Below are 18641 nucleotides of genomic sequence, written 5' to 3'. Positions count from 1 at the left end.
GCTTATTCTAAGAGGTAACTATAGCTTGCCATGTTCCTTTTTGACTGTCATTGCACTGCTGAAGCTCACCACTTGAGCATTTTCCTTGTCAATCTTCACACATTAGCTGAAGGAGTTGTATGAGTAAGGTTGCTGGTAAGTTGTCTAAGTTACATCTTAAGCAGGTTCACGAGATAGCACGAGCAGGACTGTCAAAAACTCATTTCAAATGCAAAGTTTCTCGTTCCACGTAGTTACTGCTATATATGGTTATGAGTTACATTTTGGGAATCAGCAGAACGTAGGAAAATGTATCACGATTTCGCAGACGGATAAGTAATACAACCGGTGATATGTCATTAAGATAATTCACATTTATCTCCGCAAAGCAGGACATTCCTTTGCATTTCATTCATTGCTTGGAGAGCGAGCAACAAACACGACTTATCATTTATATACTTTTCTTGGTTCTTGCAATCACAGAACTATCAAGGAAACGAAATCCGTGCTTGTTTTTTTCCTTTTCTCCTCCCAAAACGAGGAACCACCTGCAACTAGCATCACCAACTTGGAACAGCACGTGTATTGATTGATAATTTGATGTAAATTCTCTCTTAAAAACTGCAGAAAAATTAATTTGTTGGCAGCAAGTCAATTACTTTATATTTATCAAGATCCAGTACAATGATAATAGTAAGACTAAGGAATTGCAAATCAAGATAGCTTTCGTGTCCGTCTGGCAACCCCACCCCCATCTCTGAAAAATAAAAAAGGAACGCACATGAGGCATGACGCAAAGAGAGGCAAGGCATCAGTGTTGACTTGAGAGGTTGGAAAAGTCTAGATGGCTACAGGAAGATGACTAACGTGTAAAACACAGGACAAGTTGAAACCCCAAGCTAACGACGCATATATGCCTCGCCTATAATTGGAGAATGCAAATTGTGGTCCTAAAATACATTATGTATCAGAAAAAGATGAAGAAACAGCAGCTCCCATTAATTATTCTGATGAATTGACAAGAAATGAAAGATTATTAACCATTACCACTGAAGTAGTTTTCATACCAACAAATCATTTCCTGTAAGAATTTGGACAAGCTTTCAAAATGAGGTAGTCAATTCACAATGCCACTTGTTAATTCTTCTAGCTGTTTTTCCACGGCAGGCGTTGGTTCCTGTGGTTCTTCTATACATATAAAATGGTCCATGAACGTCGAATTTGAATTTATTTATAAACCATGGAATGATTCAAAGGACGAAGAATGGAAACTAATAGAATAAAATAATCCAGACTTATGATCACTATTAATGAATATTGAATAGTATTCCTCTTTACGTATATTGGTAGATTAAAAAAGAAGAAAAAGCTTCAGAAACCGAGGGAGTTGCCTTATAACTATGGATCTCGTAGCTGTCAAAGGGATTAGAAAATTTGTTAGTATTAACACTAAACGCCTAACGATGTTGGCGGCATCAAAATTGGCACCCTTTGTTCAAAATATCCATACGTTTCTGTCGACAGTGAAATACTAACAAGATTCATTTCCTCAAGTAAATTAATCTTCCAACTTGTAATTTTGTCTAACGGTTTTGGATTGGCTGTTGTTTCATATAGAATAAGCGAGCAGGTATGTATTCTTGGAGCGAAAAGGCCTCAAATAATTGTTAAAACGTAGAGAAACCACGTTTTGGATTATGCTTTGGATGTTGCTATATCAGCAGCCTGAGTATAGGCTTTGATTATTTTTTGCTATTAAGTTGTTGCATTATACGAAAAACTAATAAATGATAGAGCTTACTTGGACTTGTTCAAAAATCTAATATCGATACGAGATTAATATATAGCTCGTAAAATTTAATGACGAAATTAAGCACAGATTAAAAAATGTTCTGATTCTTGGCAGTAGTCATAAACAAATAGATCCCTCATGTACTTAGAAAGTCTCCTCTCCACAGTTGAATAAGAAGATGAGAGTAATTAATTAGTAAAATATGAGGAGAATGACATAGAACCTGTAGAAAAGGAAAAAATTAAAGGTAGAACAGAATTGACATCTCATCAGCTGGTAATATTTTAGTCATTTTAAGGATTCTCCATCATCATATTAATTGTTTTCTTGCATACTGTGTAAGAACTTGTTGCTCGCTTACTATTGGACAATGGAGAAGGAGCCCAGAAAGCTGGTTTTCCGTGCAACTCCATGGATCTTTTTGCTTGTTCTTCCTTTGCTCTATATCGACATTTTATGGGGGAATAATATTCAATTCGAGCAACGTAAGTTCTACCTTTGTTACATGTTTTTCTATTCCCTTTTTTGTTTCATTTCATTTCGAGAACAACTTTAGTTTATTTAAATTCTTTTGCAATTGGCAGGCTTCCATTATACCTCCAGTTCTCCACCTATTTCCAGCACCAGAAAGGCTATTATCAGGGAACCTGTGGAAGAAAAACACGAGTCCCTGGATTCTCTTCTCTCAAGACTAGTAAAAGGTCTGCTTTTCTGTTCTGCTTCAGATTTCTTCTGAGTATGCAAAATAGCTCTACTAAACTTTGATTGATGCAAATTAACAGGGGAAGACCAGGAAAAGCTCAAAGCCACCGGCTTCGCGTGCAACAGTGAAGTTTACTCCATACATTGTGTTTCAAATCGTCCTGTGCGGGTTGATACCAGAGCGATGACAGTTACGATTGCTTCTAATCAATCTGTACGAGAAACGGTGATTCGGCCTTACGCAAGGCAAGAAGACGAGGTTCTTCTTAAAAGAGTAACACCAGTAAAAATCTTACAGGGAAATACCACTCTGCCGGTATGTCAATACAACCACGAAATTCCTGCTGTGATCTTCTCGTCCAGCGGCTTTGTGGGAAACGTGTTCCATGAAATCAACGAAATCCTCATCCCTCTTTTCATCACCACCAGGCTGTTCAAGTCCAGAGTTGCCTTCATCCTGGAGGATTACAATCCTTCGTTTTTGAGAAAGTACGGCAAGGCCCTGTCTGGATTGACTTCTTATGAAATCATAAACCCGTCTGCAAATCAAAGTGTTCATTGCTTTCCAGGAGCAGTAGTCGGGCTAAAGTTTCATGGCCATCTGGCCTTGAATTCCAGTGATATCCCTGGAGGGCTTTCGATGCGCGAATTCAGGAAGTTTCTTAGAGAATCAATGAATCTCAAGTACAGCCACGTCTCGCAGATTAAAACTCCAACAGTGATGCTTTTATCGCGCAGATCAACAAGACGGATTCTGAACGAAGACGAATTAGTTGCTATGATGGAAGAGTTGGGCTTCCGAGTACTTGTGGTTGCTAGAGCTAAAGTGATATCGAATCTGAACTTATTTGCCAGTCTCATAAACTCGTGCAGTGTATTCGTGGGAGCTCACGGGGCCGGCCTCACAAATGAACTTTTCTTGCCCGACGGTGCAGTCATGGTGCAGGTGGATCTAATCGGCCTGGAATGGGCTGCGGCCACTTATTATGGGAATCCGGCCCGTGCAATGGGCGTGCACTACCTGAGGTACAAGATTGAGCCCGAGGAAAGTTCATTATTGAAAGTGTTCGGCCGACGGGATCATACATACATCACAGACCCCAGAGCACTTCCTGTCCAGGCAGGCAAGGAAGTGTACCTTAATGGACAAAATGCAAGAATCAATATTACGAGGTTTAGAGAGACAATGGTTGAGGCGATAAGCCTTGTTCGATATTCACCTCTGTGATTTTGCAGGAAGAAGTCTGTATTGATTCATTTGAAAGAAAGTACTTAGAGTCTGAGAACATTTGGGCAAAAAAGGTGTCAAGAATGTTGCTCTTACACATTTATGCAAACGTTTTGTTCTCATTGTACAAACTCTTCTAACATCAGATGTCTATAAAAAGTGCAGCAGTTTTCCTAGGAGTGGGAGTCAGGTTTTGGGCACTTCCCGTAACGGTCCAGCAATTTTTGGTATTGGTTACTAGACATTTCCAGTTAATATTCAGGTAGTCTCGTTCCTACTATTAATATCAAGTGTTCTCCGGTTCATTTTATTGCATTTCCATTCACATCCAAACCAACCCTGAGGACCACCGTTCATGGAATTAGACTTGTTACAGCATTCCTTCATCCATCTCCTGCATTATTTACCAAACATGTGGGTTTTTCTTATGCCTGCCATTTGGGTTCATGGAATTGAATTACACAAAATTATATTGAGAAAGAATTTCAAATGATTTTATATTAAAAAATTTAAAATCTGTTAATATTTAATAAAGTATATTTTAAAATAATCTAAATTTTTTAATATATAATATTATTCAAATAAATTTAAAAGAAATTATTATTAAGATTTCAAATCCATCGATCTGAGTATTGTCAGAATAAATTCTTCTCTCGAGTTATTCTTGTATGACTTGTGTTTGTTCCAAGTCTTTTTTATGCTATTTTTCAAAAGTGTGATTAAAGTGTCTTGAGTGTTATCGATATCAAATATTTTGGGGTGACACCGAACGCCATTTTTTTAAAGGTCGTCTATAACAATACTTATTAATTACTCACCAACACAACCCTCGTGTTGGCAGATAAAACTAAATGTAAAACTATTTAAAATTAACTAATGTGTTCTTACAAATTAAGCAAACAATCGCTGGCAGAAATATTAGTAATAAAATATTCTCTTTTTTTTTTTTAATAAACCTTGTTTCTTATTAAGAATTGTTTATTGATATCATATGGCAATACTATTTCCTAATTTCTATAATCATTAATAACTGATTTGATAATGAACCGCTATTATTACGCTTTATTCACACTAGCATCGCATGTATGCATAATGTAATATTATTTTCTAAAGATAAAATTATAAATATTTATTAAAATATTTAGAAAATCAAATTTTTTGTTATCTCTAATGTATGAATTGAAGTTATAATAAGGGGGGGGGGGGGGGGGAAGAGAGTAAGCTCAAATAAGATGAAAATACCATTAAAAACTAAAAAAATAAGTAGGAGATAGAAAGAAAGAAAAAAAGTCTCAAATAGGAAAAATAAAGGGGGATGTAGTCCTTAGAGATAAATAACTTACTACGTCACCTTTCACTGAAAATTTTAGATTTGACGTTAGCATATGTTTTATTTCGAAATTCGATGTGGGCTGAATAGTGGGTGATATGAACTAAAAGAAATATTGAGCTTGAGGACAATCACTGCTGGCCCAATAGGCATATTGGAGCAGGCCCAGTGTGGGATCCTTCTAATTGAAGGGATGGATGGCATATGGCGCCATCTGCTTGAATCCAATCATACGGCCCAAGACCAAGCACTTGAAAATTGATTTCTTTGTCAATTGTCATTAATGCCTGTTCTTAATTTTTTAATCAATCAAATGAAAAGATATAAATAATGATCACGTTGCACCCACAAATGTACATGCCCGAAAATGCGTGCAACCATTGCTAGTTTAGTATAAAGTAATCGTTGTACGACTGCCCGCTTCCTCCTTTTCTATTTCTTCACCATGTTTAGGCTAATTTTGGACCTTCCATTTTACGGGAAAAAATTAAAAGATGTAGAATGCTACGCTCTATTTTCTATAGTTAGAACACAAAACTTTCCTCCGCTAAAATCCAAAAAATTCAATGCCAAAAGGTTCACTGTAACGTATAGTAGATGAGAGGGAAAAACTTTTCGGTGTTTGTGTATTGCGACACACATTTGGTTCTTGATAATGTTAGCAGTCAGATGTGTAGAGTAGTTGCTCTCATTTTTCATCTTCAACTATTTCCTCCAAATTCTATAATACAATTCTTTGCATCGTCCCCCAGAAGCTTATGGAGATCCATCCAAAGGCCATGTGAATGCTATGTCAGACTTTTGTACCTTTGCCACTACTTTAAAGCAATAACAATCTCAGGTCATTAGCTGCCCAAGATTTGCGCTTAACAGCCCTCACGCCCAGCAGGAGGTTGAATAAATTAAGTATAATACTAATAAAAGATTGCAATCAGAAAGCAAAGACAAAGGGAACCGAGAAGAAAACGAAAACCAAGGATCCTCAAAGAGTTGACTGACTAGATAAACATCAGTGTTCATCACCTTAACAGTGCATCTCTTCCACTCAATGCAACAACTTGAGGATGGAGAAGAACAAGAGATGGCCAGTTTTCGGTCCAGCTCCAGTGACCTTCTTGCTTGTTCTCATTATGCTCTTTGCTGATTTCTTCGGGGGAGATATCGTTCCGTTTGATCGATGTAACTCCTAACTCTATACAAGGTTCTTTTTTCATAAACTCCCCTGTTTCAAAGATTTGACTGTGAATCCAATTTGTTTGGCAATGACAGGGATGCAACAGTTCTCGAGCTCACAAGATGAAGAGGAGAAGCCACCGCAATCCCCATTTGCAAGACTTGTCAGAGGTAAGCGACCTCGTCTTTGTTTTCCTTTTGATGGGAGGTAACATATCAGTGAAATATCTGCTACTATTTTCTTGTAGACCACATTGTTACAATCTCACTGGGGCTAATATATCTGTGCAGGGAAAGATCGGAGAAAGCTGGAAACCACTGGATTTGCTTGCGATGTTGCTGAAAACTCGATCGTTTGTTTAGCGGATCTCCCGGTAAGAATTGACACCAACAACAACATTACAGTTTATGATTCCTCTAGTCATTGGGTGCAAGAAGAAACTAGTGTTAAGCCATATGCTCTGCAAAAGGATAAGTACCTTCTCCAGTATATCACTCCAGTCAGGATATTGCACGGTGCCAATCAGCCACCAGTTTGCCAATATAACCATGAAGTCCCTGCTGTAATTTTCTCATCTGGCATCTCGGGGAACTTATTCCATGAATTCAATGACATTTTGATTCCCCTTTTCATCACAATTAAGCATTTCCAATCCCGTGTGCTCATCATCCTGGAGGATTACGATCCTTCATTTGTGGCCAAATATAGCAAGATATTCTCTCGAATGTCGAGTTATGCGGTCATGAATCCAGCTGCCAATAGAAGCGTGCATTGCTTTCCAGGGATGATTCTTGGGCTCAAGTACCATGATAATCTGGCTTTGAATCCCAGTGACATCCCTGGAGGATACTCTATCCATGATTTCAGGCAGTTTATTGGACAAACATACAGCCTAAAGTTCACGCATGTTTCCCAAATTAGAAAGCCAACTCTGATGCTTATATCCCGTGAGAAAACGCGGAAGATTCTAAATGAAGATGAGATGATTACCATGATGAAAGAGTTGGGATTCCGGGTCATTGTTGCCAGAGCGGAGGAGGCAAGAAATGTGAACAAGTTCGCCAACACAGTTAACTCGTGCAGTGTGCTTGTGGGCGCTCATGGAGCTGGGCTTACAAATGAGTTGTTCTTGCCTGCTGGCGCAGTCATGGTGCAAGTAGAACCACTGGGACTGGAATGGGCAGCAGCCAACTACTATGGCAACCCAGCCCCCACAATGCACGTTCATTACCTGCGATACAAGATCGAACCGGAGGAGAGCTCACTTATAGAATTGTATGGACACCATCATTCTGTCATCACAGATCCAGAGTCAGTCTATGCAAAGGGCTATCGAGAAGTTCGGGCTGTGTACCTTGACCAGCAGGATGTAAGAGTCAATATAGTGAGGTTTAGGAAAACAATACTTCAAGCCCTTAAACTGGTTAAAAACGCATCTTTAACTAGGTAATTTTTATCAGATCAACAGTCATACATGTAGTGAAGCACAGAATATTGAACAAGACACCAGGTAACTTGGCCCAAGAAACCATTTCCGGGATTGGATTATATAAACCTAACATCTCTACAATTACAATCAGACAGAAGCATTTGTTATCTCAGAATTAGGAATTCAATAGGCCACTCTCTATGTTCTGAGAAAATCATATGTACTTAGAGTCTCTTAGACCATGAAGCATTACAGAAGCTGCCGAGTTCTCTGCCTCTTTCACTCGTGACTTCTCATTCCCCGTCACAAAAAGTACAACTTCAGTGATTTCAATTTCAACAGAGCATACATATCTCTTCTCATGAGCACGACCAACCTCTTTCTGGATTCTGCGTACATTGACAGGAAACAAAGAACTAATGGGTTACACAAAAAGGAGGATAAATGATATCCTCCCCTCTTTCACTATACAGTTTCACCAAATTGAAATGAGAAAATGAGAAGACAAAAGCACCTCTACCATTCAGGATATGCAATCTGATGCAATTATAAAACCTCTGCTGAGATGACATTTAGAACTATCACCAAACAAAACCAAGTTTTGATTTTATTGTGGTTAAGGTTGACATGGAATTTCAACATTCATGATATCTGCTCCACCTAAGAGAGTATGTCCTCATGAATCTGGTTTGATACCTTAAATTTAGTTACCACAAAGGTCTTTGCAAAAGCAGGACAGTATGATTGATAAAGCTGAATATGTGTGACAACAAACAAAATAAGTGATCTTTGGCTTACATAGATTTTCTCAAGTCTAAACGAAGTGAAATTTACTGTTCTTTCATATTCTATTTCAGAACTAGCAAATGGACAGGTATCTTCCATGCCATAACCATATCCAGGAGCAGTCACTTTTACTTCTTCCTCCAATCAACACATTCCAACCAGACTAAGCACATCAACAGGCAACAAAAACTACAATTATGCCCATCCACCCCAAGCCAGACAATATAATTGACATTATACATCATAAAGTTGCTGATATTTTCTCTCGTTTCATAGTCAGACGATTGATGTATGTATTATAGTGGAGCATAAAATTAAATAAGCAATTCGATGCTTTTTAATAGCCATTACGCAATTAAGGAAGAAAATGCAACAACTCCACATGGAACAAAGCTTCTCCCTTTCACGGCACAAAGGCAGAAATAAAGATCTTTTCAGCTAACAGCATATAAAGACCCCATGCAGCATCTTATAACAGTTTCAAGACAATGAAGTGATACTATACTGTACTTTCATACTTGCCAGATGCGATGCGAAATTTCATCATGAGAAAATGGATCACAAAAGGCAACAAATAGGTTAGCATTATACACATAATAAACTGCTACACAAAGATCTCAGCAATTCAAAAAGCTTACTTGTAATTCGGTCTCGGCCACTTCTTCTTGCCACACAGTTCATGCAGTTTTTGTTTCGCGCCCTCAATCTCATTGTCCCCATTTAGTTGGCTAAATATGTCAGCATTCATTATGTCACCGAAGTCATAAGACAACTTACGAAGAGCAGCCTTCGCAGCATGAAGCTTCGCATTCTCTTTTTGCTCAGAAGAAGCTGATGCTACAAAATGCCCATCAACATAGACACTTGCAATATCTCTCTCTCCTTTTCTCCAATGTTTTATATCAACTTGCTTTCCATCCTTTTGGCACAGTTCGAAGAGCATTGTGACTGGTTGTGGTTGTTGTTCCAGCACATCAAGCATAACAATAGGCTCCAGAAGGTCTCGAATAATCTAAAGTAAAGCAAAACAGAACTAATAAGCAACTTCAGCCTGGAATTCCAGGTATATGCTGGGTCATCCCATGAACAAATAGCACTGAAATTGACAGCATGCCTGTTACATCAGAAAATATCATGAACTTCCAGAAGAGAGATATACAGCTGATAAATGAGATATCCTTTTGTTTAAAATAATGAGAAGCTAGAATTCAGACACTTCTGATATTTCCCCTTGCCAACAAATTCCCTGTCACACAAATTTTAGCCAAACATGGCGTACACAGACAATCTAGTAAACATATTTAATAAATTAGACAACAAAGAAATGTTTTAAGAAAAGCAAGTCGAAACTAACCAACCACATAGACTTCAAATCAAAGTTGGAATCAACATATACTGCAGCAGCCACTGACTCTACAATATCAGCAAGAACTTTTGGTGCTTTCACCAAACCCCCGTAAACCTCTGCTTCATCCTCTTGTTCTACTGACTTCACAAAGTCTCTTACCTGAAACAAAACCATGAAAGGGGCACGATTTTGATAGAATTCAAAGTGGAAAAGTTGGTTTAGCTTCCCAACAAGCACTTGCTGATGCATCTCTTCACGGGGCAACAATTGAAACAATTCTTTGGTGCACTCAGTGCGCAATGCTCCCCGAAAGATCCATGCCTTCAGGTGCTAAGCCACTCGCGACAAAGCATGCATAGTACACTTCATATACTTAAGAATTTTTAGCCAACATTGAAACCCATGAGATGATCGTCGTGAAGCATGCATCAATTCCCCGTTCTCAAGTGCTCGTTAGATAACTAAACAAACTTCACCATTTTCAACTCTAGCAAAGCCATGTCCCCGCAGGGGGGAACACAAATTGAAATATGCGTCAATTATAAGACCCGCACAGGTATATAGATAACTATAAAAATGTTGGACTCAGTACCACATCAGCCACAATGTGGTCCAACCCTGAAGTTTCTTCAGGGAAAAAGCAGATACCTTTTCTTCCAGCGCAGTGGCGTTGTGACGAACATACTTATAAAGCTGATGGCGGACGGCGACGCGCGCTAGCTTCTCGGTGCTGATGTTGGCGGCGCGTACGAGCGAGAGCTTGCCAGGGTCAAGATCAGGGTACAGGAGGAAAACATAATTGGCGAGTGCCAAGCCAAGAGCTGCATCTCCGACGAACTCGAGACGCTGGTAGGAGGAGGAGCCGGTGCAGGAGGAATGAGTTAGGGCTTCCTCCAGCAGCTTCTTGTTCTTGAAACTGTACTTGAGAATCTTCTCCACCGCCGTCACCGATACCTCCATGTCGGATATTTCTTCGTCATCCGATGGAAGCGTGTACGTATATATTGCCGTTGGGCTACTCGCCGGCGACTGCATATCGGAGTTCCGGGCCTGTTGAGCGCGTCGAATAGAGGTAGAGCGAGTTGGGCGACACCACAGCTTTACGACTTTGCAGTAGCAGGAGTGTCTTTTGTGTGGAGGCAGCACATAGTATTAGTCAGACCTTAATTTTATTCTAAAAAAGAAATAAGAAATTGGCATTTAATAACCTAATAATAATCACGATTTCGGATGTCTAAGAAAATAAATTCGTATAGGGCATATATCGATTTTGATAATAAATTCAGGTATTTGCAAACTCAGATTCTCATCTCATTAATCATTAGTGCGTAGATGACATTGGAAAAGGATTTGCTAGTCATTTACGGAAAACCAATATTGAATGGAATTCTAAATACATGTGGTGTATGCATATTACATAAAATAGCTGATAAAACAAACTTTACAATAAAAATTTCATTTATGGAGCCATAGCTCGCCAATTTCTCTGAGGTAATTTCGGGGTAGGTTCCATCATCTCCGGGCCACCATTTTGATCGTTCAATTGATGAAATTCGGAGCCCAATTCTGATCGTCAACTGGGTGGCAATTGATGCAATTCTAGATAATCGGAGTCGGGTTTCCCTTTTGACTATAATTTCTGGAGGAAGGATTAAAATATTAAATGGAAATTCAGATCACGCAGGAATTAAATATTAAGTCAAAATTTGTTCAACCACCACCCCGACTCTAAGAGGGATGTAAGGTTCGACCTCATCATCTTTCCGATAGTCGAGGATCCCAGAAACATTGTGTGATTCGCATCACACAGGGAACTTATGCGGGCTTGTCGGCTAGGAAGCTCTTCATAGAATGTCATTAGCAACGGCAATTTACAGTCTTAACTATACCAGATGGTCTTGCAATTTGAACAAACGGTCCAAAGATACATCTTCTAGCTTCCAGCTAATTAAAGCACAACTAGAGACTCCAGCTTTCAGGGTTCATCGTGGCAAAATCGGCCACAAAATTTCAAAAGTGACAATTGGACATACTAAGCAAACAATCCGCCTATAAATCAGATATAAACATAGGACTCTGGGCTTAATTCAATTGACCATCATGTGATCGAACCCACCTCCTGCTTGCAACGCTACACGAGGTCCTTGCACATTATGAAGCAACTGCTGTAGCCACCTTCTTGTAGTTGGATCCTCCTGAAAGCAAAACATTAAGCAAATTCGTCCTTTTCAACAAAAAGATAAATATCTCATAATCTCAAGATACGATGTATTAATTACACCTACCCGAAGACAGCTACTAAAGGTCGCATCTCTAAGCATGTCGGGCAGACAACTTCTAAGGGCGTCACAAGCTCTGCATAAAATAAGATGATTGATTTCACCACTCAGATGCACAACCTTAAATGAAGAAATATAGTTGAGCAACCCATATGCAGACGCCATTGACCAACCTTGGGTTGTCTGATAATCTGAGGTAGCACCTGATAATGTGCTTTAAAAGCCGAGAAGAAGGCTGTTCAGCAAGTGCAGCAACCATGTTTCCCAGCACCCTACCTACAGCAAAGAAGCGCTCCGCTGTTGTGCATATGTACTCTAAACCAACATCGTCAAGCAAAATCTTCTGCACAATGAATGTTGCTACCTGCCAAATTCGCCCTCATATTCAAACAAGTCCACCAATCATAAAATAAAAGCTTAAAACCAATTGCACTAGATTTAAATATTAGTTATGGAAATTATGAGGCAGCATATAAACATGAGATGCCCATGTAAGCAAAGCTCAGTTCAAATGCTGCATCTTGAGGGTATCATGACATTTATAGCACATCGAGTTTGTGGAACCCATTCAATCATTTCACTAAGAGAACCAATAGTGACAATCAGGAGAGAAAATCCATCTTCTGCTCGTGAAACAGGCAACATAATGCTCAAAATGTGGAGGTCCCATCCCACTCGAACTTATATATAAGAACTAACTAGTTTAATTGTGTAGGATGTACATAAAAATCAGCACGCAATTTCTCCAAACACATCCAATATTTGTGACATATTGATGAGAATTTAAGTTTGAATGGATAAATACAGACTCTAGTTGTTTAGTGGCAACTTTTGGTTTAGCATTAAAGAGAGAACAGCTGCATAATCAACATGCCTTTCAAAAACATCATTATTCAAAAGCAATTCCACATTAACCACAACCAATGAGCAAAATGTCAGTAAGTGATGCTATCGGCAAAATGCTTACTGTTTTGGACAATTCACTTCCCATCTCCATTGTTCGTAAGCACAAGGGAATGATCTCAGTAGAGAGAAGGAAACTGATAACTTCAGTGTCGTCAACCTATGAACCAAAAGACAAGCCACAGTGCTCTTTGTTATGTAAAAGATATAATGAGCAAAGGAAATGCAAAAGTTAATAATCGGGAAAAAAAGACGAACAGAAAGGAAAGCACTAAGAGACAAAAGCATTCAAATCACTACTGCATAAGCTAAACATTATTTACATTTCATTAGCAAGATACCAATTTGGAAACCGGGTGTTGTACCTATATTATAAGTTCATTGTATCCAGTGGCGGATTAAGCAAACTTAACGCCAACAATTTCTAAACCTATCTGCTTGTATATCCACATGGTTATTAGATTAGGCATGGAGCAGAATAAACCAACAAACAGGCACACAGTGCATTCCTTTATGATGAGCATAAGAGGAAAAGCTTTTTATCTTAGCATAATAAGAGAACTTTAAATTGGCGAAATGGGAATACCTTCACAAGTGCACCAATGACTCCTAGACTCGTAAGCCTCAAGTACTCAAAGGGCCTCGATTTGCTGGTTGTATTAAGAAAAGGATAAAGGTATAGAGGGATGTGGGCTGCAAAAAGAAAATACAAGATGGAAAAGTCCCATTTAGAACTTCCCGGCCCACAAATTCATCAAAAGAAGGCAACAGTTTCATTGAACTCAATTACACAAGTATTAGAGAAGGATTACAGGACGCATCATCCAAGCTGAATTAATAGATAATTAAAACCTCATTAATACGAATTTAATAATGGCAATGTTCGGCAAAAAAATGGCAGAATCATCACCATGCCATATAATCAGGTGAAAGAGACACAGGAGCCAGTGAACGCAAACAACCTCATCTTAATCACTTGACCACTACATAGAAGTAGAACCAACGAGTACTCCAATTCCAGAAGCTACTCTCAGTAGCTCCCAGCGCTCCCACCTCCCCCAATACACAAGAAAAGAACCCCAAAAAAGAAAGCAGGAGTAAAATGTACAGGTACAAAGTTTACCCGATTACCAGAAAATCTTATTTCGAAGTTCTAATATCCTATATTGGATACAGCAACAAAAAACTCAGATGTCCATAAGGATTACCATTCAGGAACAACATTCTAGTATCTGGATGTGAGGCCACACACTGCAACAAATAAAAAATCATCATGTTAGATCCACAAAAAGGAAAAGATATTTGCCTTGTCTAATTATCAGTTAATGAATTATTTTTTCCCCATGTTATTATCTTTGCCCCAGTGGGATGAAAATTTGATCTTCTAACTTTGCCGGCGCTAACATTTTTCTCTATTGGTCATAGGTAGTTCAGAGAGAAAGGGTTTGTGAAGTAGATAAAGCCACCAAAATACATCCACATGCAACAGAAGCACCAGAGAAACATCATGACTACATTCTGTGACTCCTTAATTATACTATGATAGACGTGCATTTGGCTACACAACCATGTAAGAGCAGTACCTGAAGAAGAGCAAGTGCATTGCAAACTCTGTTTGACTGTGCAGGAGTTAGGTTCGGTGGTGATAAAACTGGGTAGATGGAAACTATTTCCTGCAGGTGGTCAAGAATGGATTAATCCAAAAGAGAGGTCAGTCCAGAATGTCCAATAGAATAGCGTGAAGATTAAAAAGAAAGCAGATCTCAAGAGCAAATCCCAGAAATGAATGCAGCTAAATATTACCTAAAAAGCCCATCAATACATAAAATAGAGGAAATTATACAAATATTATGAAAATTTCCTCATCAGAAAATGAGGCAAAAAGTCGGCATAAAATTTTCCAACCCAAACATCAAATTCAATTGGAATATTTTTCCAATTTCAGTAAAATGAAAAAGGATAAATATGAGTTGATAATCAGACCACAAACAAATAGATCTTATTAGTAATAACAGTTTCCACGTACTTAGTGATTCAGCAAGGACTTTCCCCTTCATGAGATTCGTATATTTCTTACTCGGAACTCCCACTTTTAGCTAATAAAGTAAAGCTATGTGAGATGTACATGACAACTAAAATAAGACAACCAGAGTAATTATTAAAAGTATTCTGATTGAAAATGTTAAATCTAGAATTTATCTCGATTAAACATCAAATGACAAACTAAAGTCATCAGGGATCTGAGGATCTGCCCAATAATTACTGGCCAACCAGTGAATGCAGAAGAGTAGACCAACATGGCTAGGAAAGAAAACAAACCTGCAGAAGAGCAGCAATTGTACCAAAGGAGTTCCACAGTAGTGGAGCCAAATCTTGAAACAGTTCTCTCTTCTACTAGGACAGATAGAAAACATTGTATAAGATATATGAAATTGCAGTTGGGAAAAATGATTAACTAGCAAGAATCAAACATGTGACGAGAAAGAAATGAATGGAATTAGACTTGACGCCCAATGACCATAAGTTAATTGCTAATGGATCATAATAGAGGAAGACACGGGGAATTCTGCCCGGCAGGACTGAAGTTTTGCACATTTGAAAGCAAGCACACTGCCCACAATTCAGACATAACATAAGATCCTCAATTCAAACTTTACATGAGTGGCATGCTTGTCAGTTTATCTGTTTCAAAATCAGCACGCTAAAATTCCATATAACAACCGGCGACTTCAGTTCCACCACTCAATATGCTCATGAAGAAATGCAAAAGCGTCTGTGCAATTATTTTTAGTTCACGGAAAGAAAGATGAAAAGGCTATGGGAGATCACCAAACATCCAATCAGCACAAGAAGACTATATAAGAATAATACAACACTGAACTACAAAACACGAAGAAACCTAATAAAGACAGGGAAAAGGAATACGGAAACAAAATAATTGAAAACCTTGGAGAGTTCGAGAAGGGCATTTTCCCGGAGATCAGGGTTACAAAGATCGAGAACAAGCTGCTCCGCCGATTGCATTTTCCGTTCTTTACCCGCGCCAAAAGAAGAGCTGCTGGGCACCTCAAAGGGGGCGGCTTTCAGGTTCAGAGGCGGAGGTAAGTTCGCCATATTTCTCTCACTAAAAACCGGACTGCCCTTGGATTAACATTTCAAGTTCAAAGTTTATCCGAGAGAGCAGGCAGGCAGTGAAAGTTGTTGGCTAACACGTGCCGCTCAGCCCAGCTGCACGATGATGCCCTCTATGCTTGCCGCCTTGCGTGTCACTTCACCTCGACCGCTGATGTTTTTTCACTCGCTGCTGCTGCGAGTAGCCGTCCTCCTAACGTACCTAATAGGCGAAACGCACGGTATTATGAATCTTAGAAGCCCAAACCAATAGACAGTTTCAACCGCTGCAGGCCCAGTGGGCCTAAATCTGGCCCAAGCTCGCTTGAACCGATCCTCCGAATCCTTTCAAGACTTGGTACTATTTCAGCCCAAGTTTGGCATTTTGTAAACGGGAAAATTATAAAGCTTCCATGATATTAAATACAAATATTTTTAAACTGTTTGAAAAATTACCATTAATTTTAAAAAAATATTTATAATTTTTTAAATAATAATTAAATATTTATCAGGGATAATTTCACTTTTCATATTCAAATTATACTCGATTTTCAGTTTTAGAACTCCAAATTTTCAAAGCATCTGACTTAATACCCAAAATTTTTAATTTTTATCTATTTGGGTACCCTTCGTTAAGTTTACTGTTAAAACAAATAGTCAATCCAATTTTAGAGAAAAAATTAAGTGGGAGCTTGTCTATGTAAGACATATTTGGCTACCATTTTATTCAACAGACAAAAAGTATTTTATTTTGATTCATTTTGATTTTAATTTTACAATTAAGTACAATAATTCAAAAAAATAATAACTAATCCAATTTTAAGCAAAAAAAAATACCGATTTCACTGAGGAAAGCGTGTGTTTTTTTTTATTATTTTTGCATTGTTACAACACAAATATTGTCAATGCATACTCCATTTAATTAGAGTTTATGCTTTTTTTTATACCTTTTTTTAATTATTTTTAATAATTAAATTTTTTGGCTTTTCGGTGACTAGTGAAATAAAAAATTCTATAAATTTATAAACAAATTCTCTCAAATCAAAAATAATGATTATTATATATTTCTTATTTTGTACATGAGCAACATCATAAGATATCAATGGCGATATCCTACGACTATCCATGGCAGAATGGACTGCAAGACTTTGAGATCACTCCATACTCCTACGACTGCTAGTATTCTTAGTATTCTGAGACCTCATGGGTCCAAAGTAGGCTGATTTTCACTATTTTTAGGTCCCTTTCGAATTTTCAGGTATTCCTAGAGGTGCTTAAAGGTGACCTGACAGACCCTTAGATTTGACTGGTTTAACCGGAATTGGCCAACGGGTGTTTTGTGGGCAGCAATGAAATAGAAGGGCAAGGATTCCATCTCTGCGTCCTACCGCGCCCTTGTGGCTGCAGCTATCTACCACATTTGTCTCGAACGCAACCTTCGCCGGTTTGACAAAGAGGAACGTGATGCATCAAAACCTTGTTGCTATCGTTATAGGAGACATGCGACAAAGGATCCTTAGTGCTAACTTACCCTATTTTATTAACTTATGTGGATTTTATTGTTTATGGCGGATCCCTTGGCGTGTCGAGAGGGATGCCTAGTTATGAAACATGTTATTGTACCTTTATACTCCTTTTACTTAATGAAATTTACATTTACCGAAAACATGCATACGCAGTTTTATTCGACTCACAACCAAACAATATATAAAAGTACATTAACGTTTTCTGAATGATTTATTCTATTTTTCTCTGATTATTTTTTTGTGAACAATGAGGGATGATTGAACATAAGACTTTATTAAATTTATTGAATAATTATTAAGCGTTTATCTTTATATTACTTCGCATTCATCGAGCGTCTTTATTTCCATAATGATTTCAATTGGAATGAAATATTTGAATTAATTTCGGTGACAATTTGAATTAATATTGTTCTTGATTATAAAATTAAAATTAAAATATGAATCAAAATAAAAAAATAATTACATGTTCGATAGCATAAAATAGTTAAGCATGCCTTATATAGACAAGCTTCTAGAGATGGCAACGGGATGGGTTGGTACGGGTCTGTTCGGACCGAGACCCGTCCCGCACACCCCACCCCCACCCCCACCCCCGCCCCCGCCCCCGCCCGCCCAACCTGCCCCACCACATGAAAAAAGAAATAAATGAATATAATTGCAAACAATTATCAACATTTTATAGTTTTCATCAAGTAAAAGCTAATATAATTTTCAATTGAAAATGAATGTATTGAGATAAAGAATACCTACACCTAAATCATTAGTTTTCTAATAATCTAATATCATTTTACAATTTACAATGAATTATATTATAAAAAATATATAATCAACTAATATTTTATTTTTTAATAAATAATATCAATTTAGATTTAAATAACTTAATATAATTTTCAATCTAGTATAAATTATACAAGACAAAGAATATATTCATCTAAATTATTGATTTTCTTATCAACTATTTTTTAATTTTTTATATTTCTTATATAGAATCGGATACACACAAAAAATATTTAGGATTTATATATCATAGTATAATTTTTATTAAATAATGTAT

General features: G+C 37.8%; 4 protein-coding genes across 6 annotated transcripts; 2 read left to right on the top strand and 2 right to left on the bottom strand.

Moving 5' to 3' along the window:
• Window positions 1-1970: 1970 nt before the first annotated feature.
• On the top strand, window positions 1971-3985 carry LOC105175153 (alpha-1,3-arabinosyltransferase XAT3). 2 transcript variants are annotated; one of them, XR_016063013.1, is made up of 4 exons: window positions 1971-2256; window positions 2356-2472; window positions 2554-3775; window positions 3867-3985. XR_016063013.1 is itself a non-coding variant. In XM_011097500.3 (3 exons), the coding sequence occupies exons 1-3, from the start codon at window positions 2142-2144 to the stop codon at window positions 3699-3701; spliced, it is 1380 nt and encodes a 459-aa protein (XP_011095802.3). In that variant the 5' UTR covers window positions 1971-2141; the 3' UTR covers window positions 3702-3985. The 2 variants fall into 2 exon arrangements, 1 of the variants encoding a protein (XP_011095802.3); XM_011097500.3 differs by having other exon boundaries at window positions 2554-3985.
• Window positions 3986-5924: 1939 nt separating this feature from the next.
• RTL2 (RNAse THREE-like protein 2) lies at window positions 5925-10936 on the bottom strand. Of its 2 annotated transcripts, none has more exons than XM_011097134.3 (5): window positions 10417-10936; window positions 9775-9927; window positions 9059-9432; window positions 7196-8050; window positions 5925-7097 (listed from the first exon to the last, which is right to left on the bottom strand). In XM_011097134.3, the coding sequence occupies exons 1-4, from the start codon at window positions 10801-10803 to the stop codon at window positions 7849-7851; spliced, it is 1116 nt and encodes a 371-aa protein (XP_011095436.2). In that variant the 5' UTR covers window positions 10804-10936; the 3' UTR covers window positions 5925-7097; window positions 7196-7848. The 2 variants fall into 2 exon arrangements, with proteins under 2 accessions (XP_011095436.2, XP_011095437.2); XM_011097135.3 differs by having other exon boundaries at window positions 7196-8023; window positions 10417-10929.
• On the top strand, window positions 6076-7897 carry LOC105174888 (alpha-1,3-arabinosyltransferase XAT3). Its single transcript, XM_011097133.3, has 3 exons — window positions 6076-6210; window positions 6301-6375; window positions 6496-7897. The coding sequence occupies exons 1-3, from the start codon at window positions 6096-6098 to the stop codon at window positions 7653-7655; spliced, it is 1350 nt and encodes a 449-aa protein (XP_011095435.2). The 5' UTR covers window positions 6076-6095; the 3' UTR covers window positions 7656-7897.
• A 689-nt stretch (window positions 10937-11625) lies between the features above and the next one.
• LOC105174887 (uncharacterized) lies at window positions 11626-16253 on the bottom strand. The gene is made up of 9 exons (XM_088876102.1): window positions 15897-16253; window positions 15276-15341; window positions 14534-14629; window positions 14159-14201; window positions 13537-13643; window positions 13015-13110; window positions 12221-12411; window positions 12054-12123; window positions 11626-11963 (listed from the first exon to the last, which is right to left on the bottom strand). The coding sequence occupies exons 1-9, from the start codon at window positions 16062-16064 to the stop codon at window positions 11856-11858; spliced, it is 945 nt and encodes a 314-aa protein (XP_088732228.1). The 5' UTR covers window positions 16065-16253; the 3' UTR covers window positions 11626-11855.
• Between the last annotated feature and the right edge of the window lie 2388 nt (window positions 16254-18641).

Source organism: Sesamum indicum, linkage group LG12 (assembly GCF_026168435.1).
Source record: "Sesamum indicum cultivar Baizhima isolate 11 linkage group LG12, ASM2616843v1, whole genome shotgun sequence".
Lineage (NCBI taxonomy): Eukaryota > Viridiplantae > Streptophyta > Magnoliopsida > Lamiales > Pedaliaceae > Sesamum > Sesamum indicum.
Note: the sequence above shows the minus strand (reverse complement) of the source record. Positions and strands in the feature narration are given on the sequence as shown.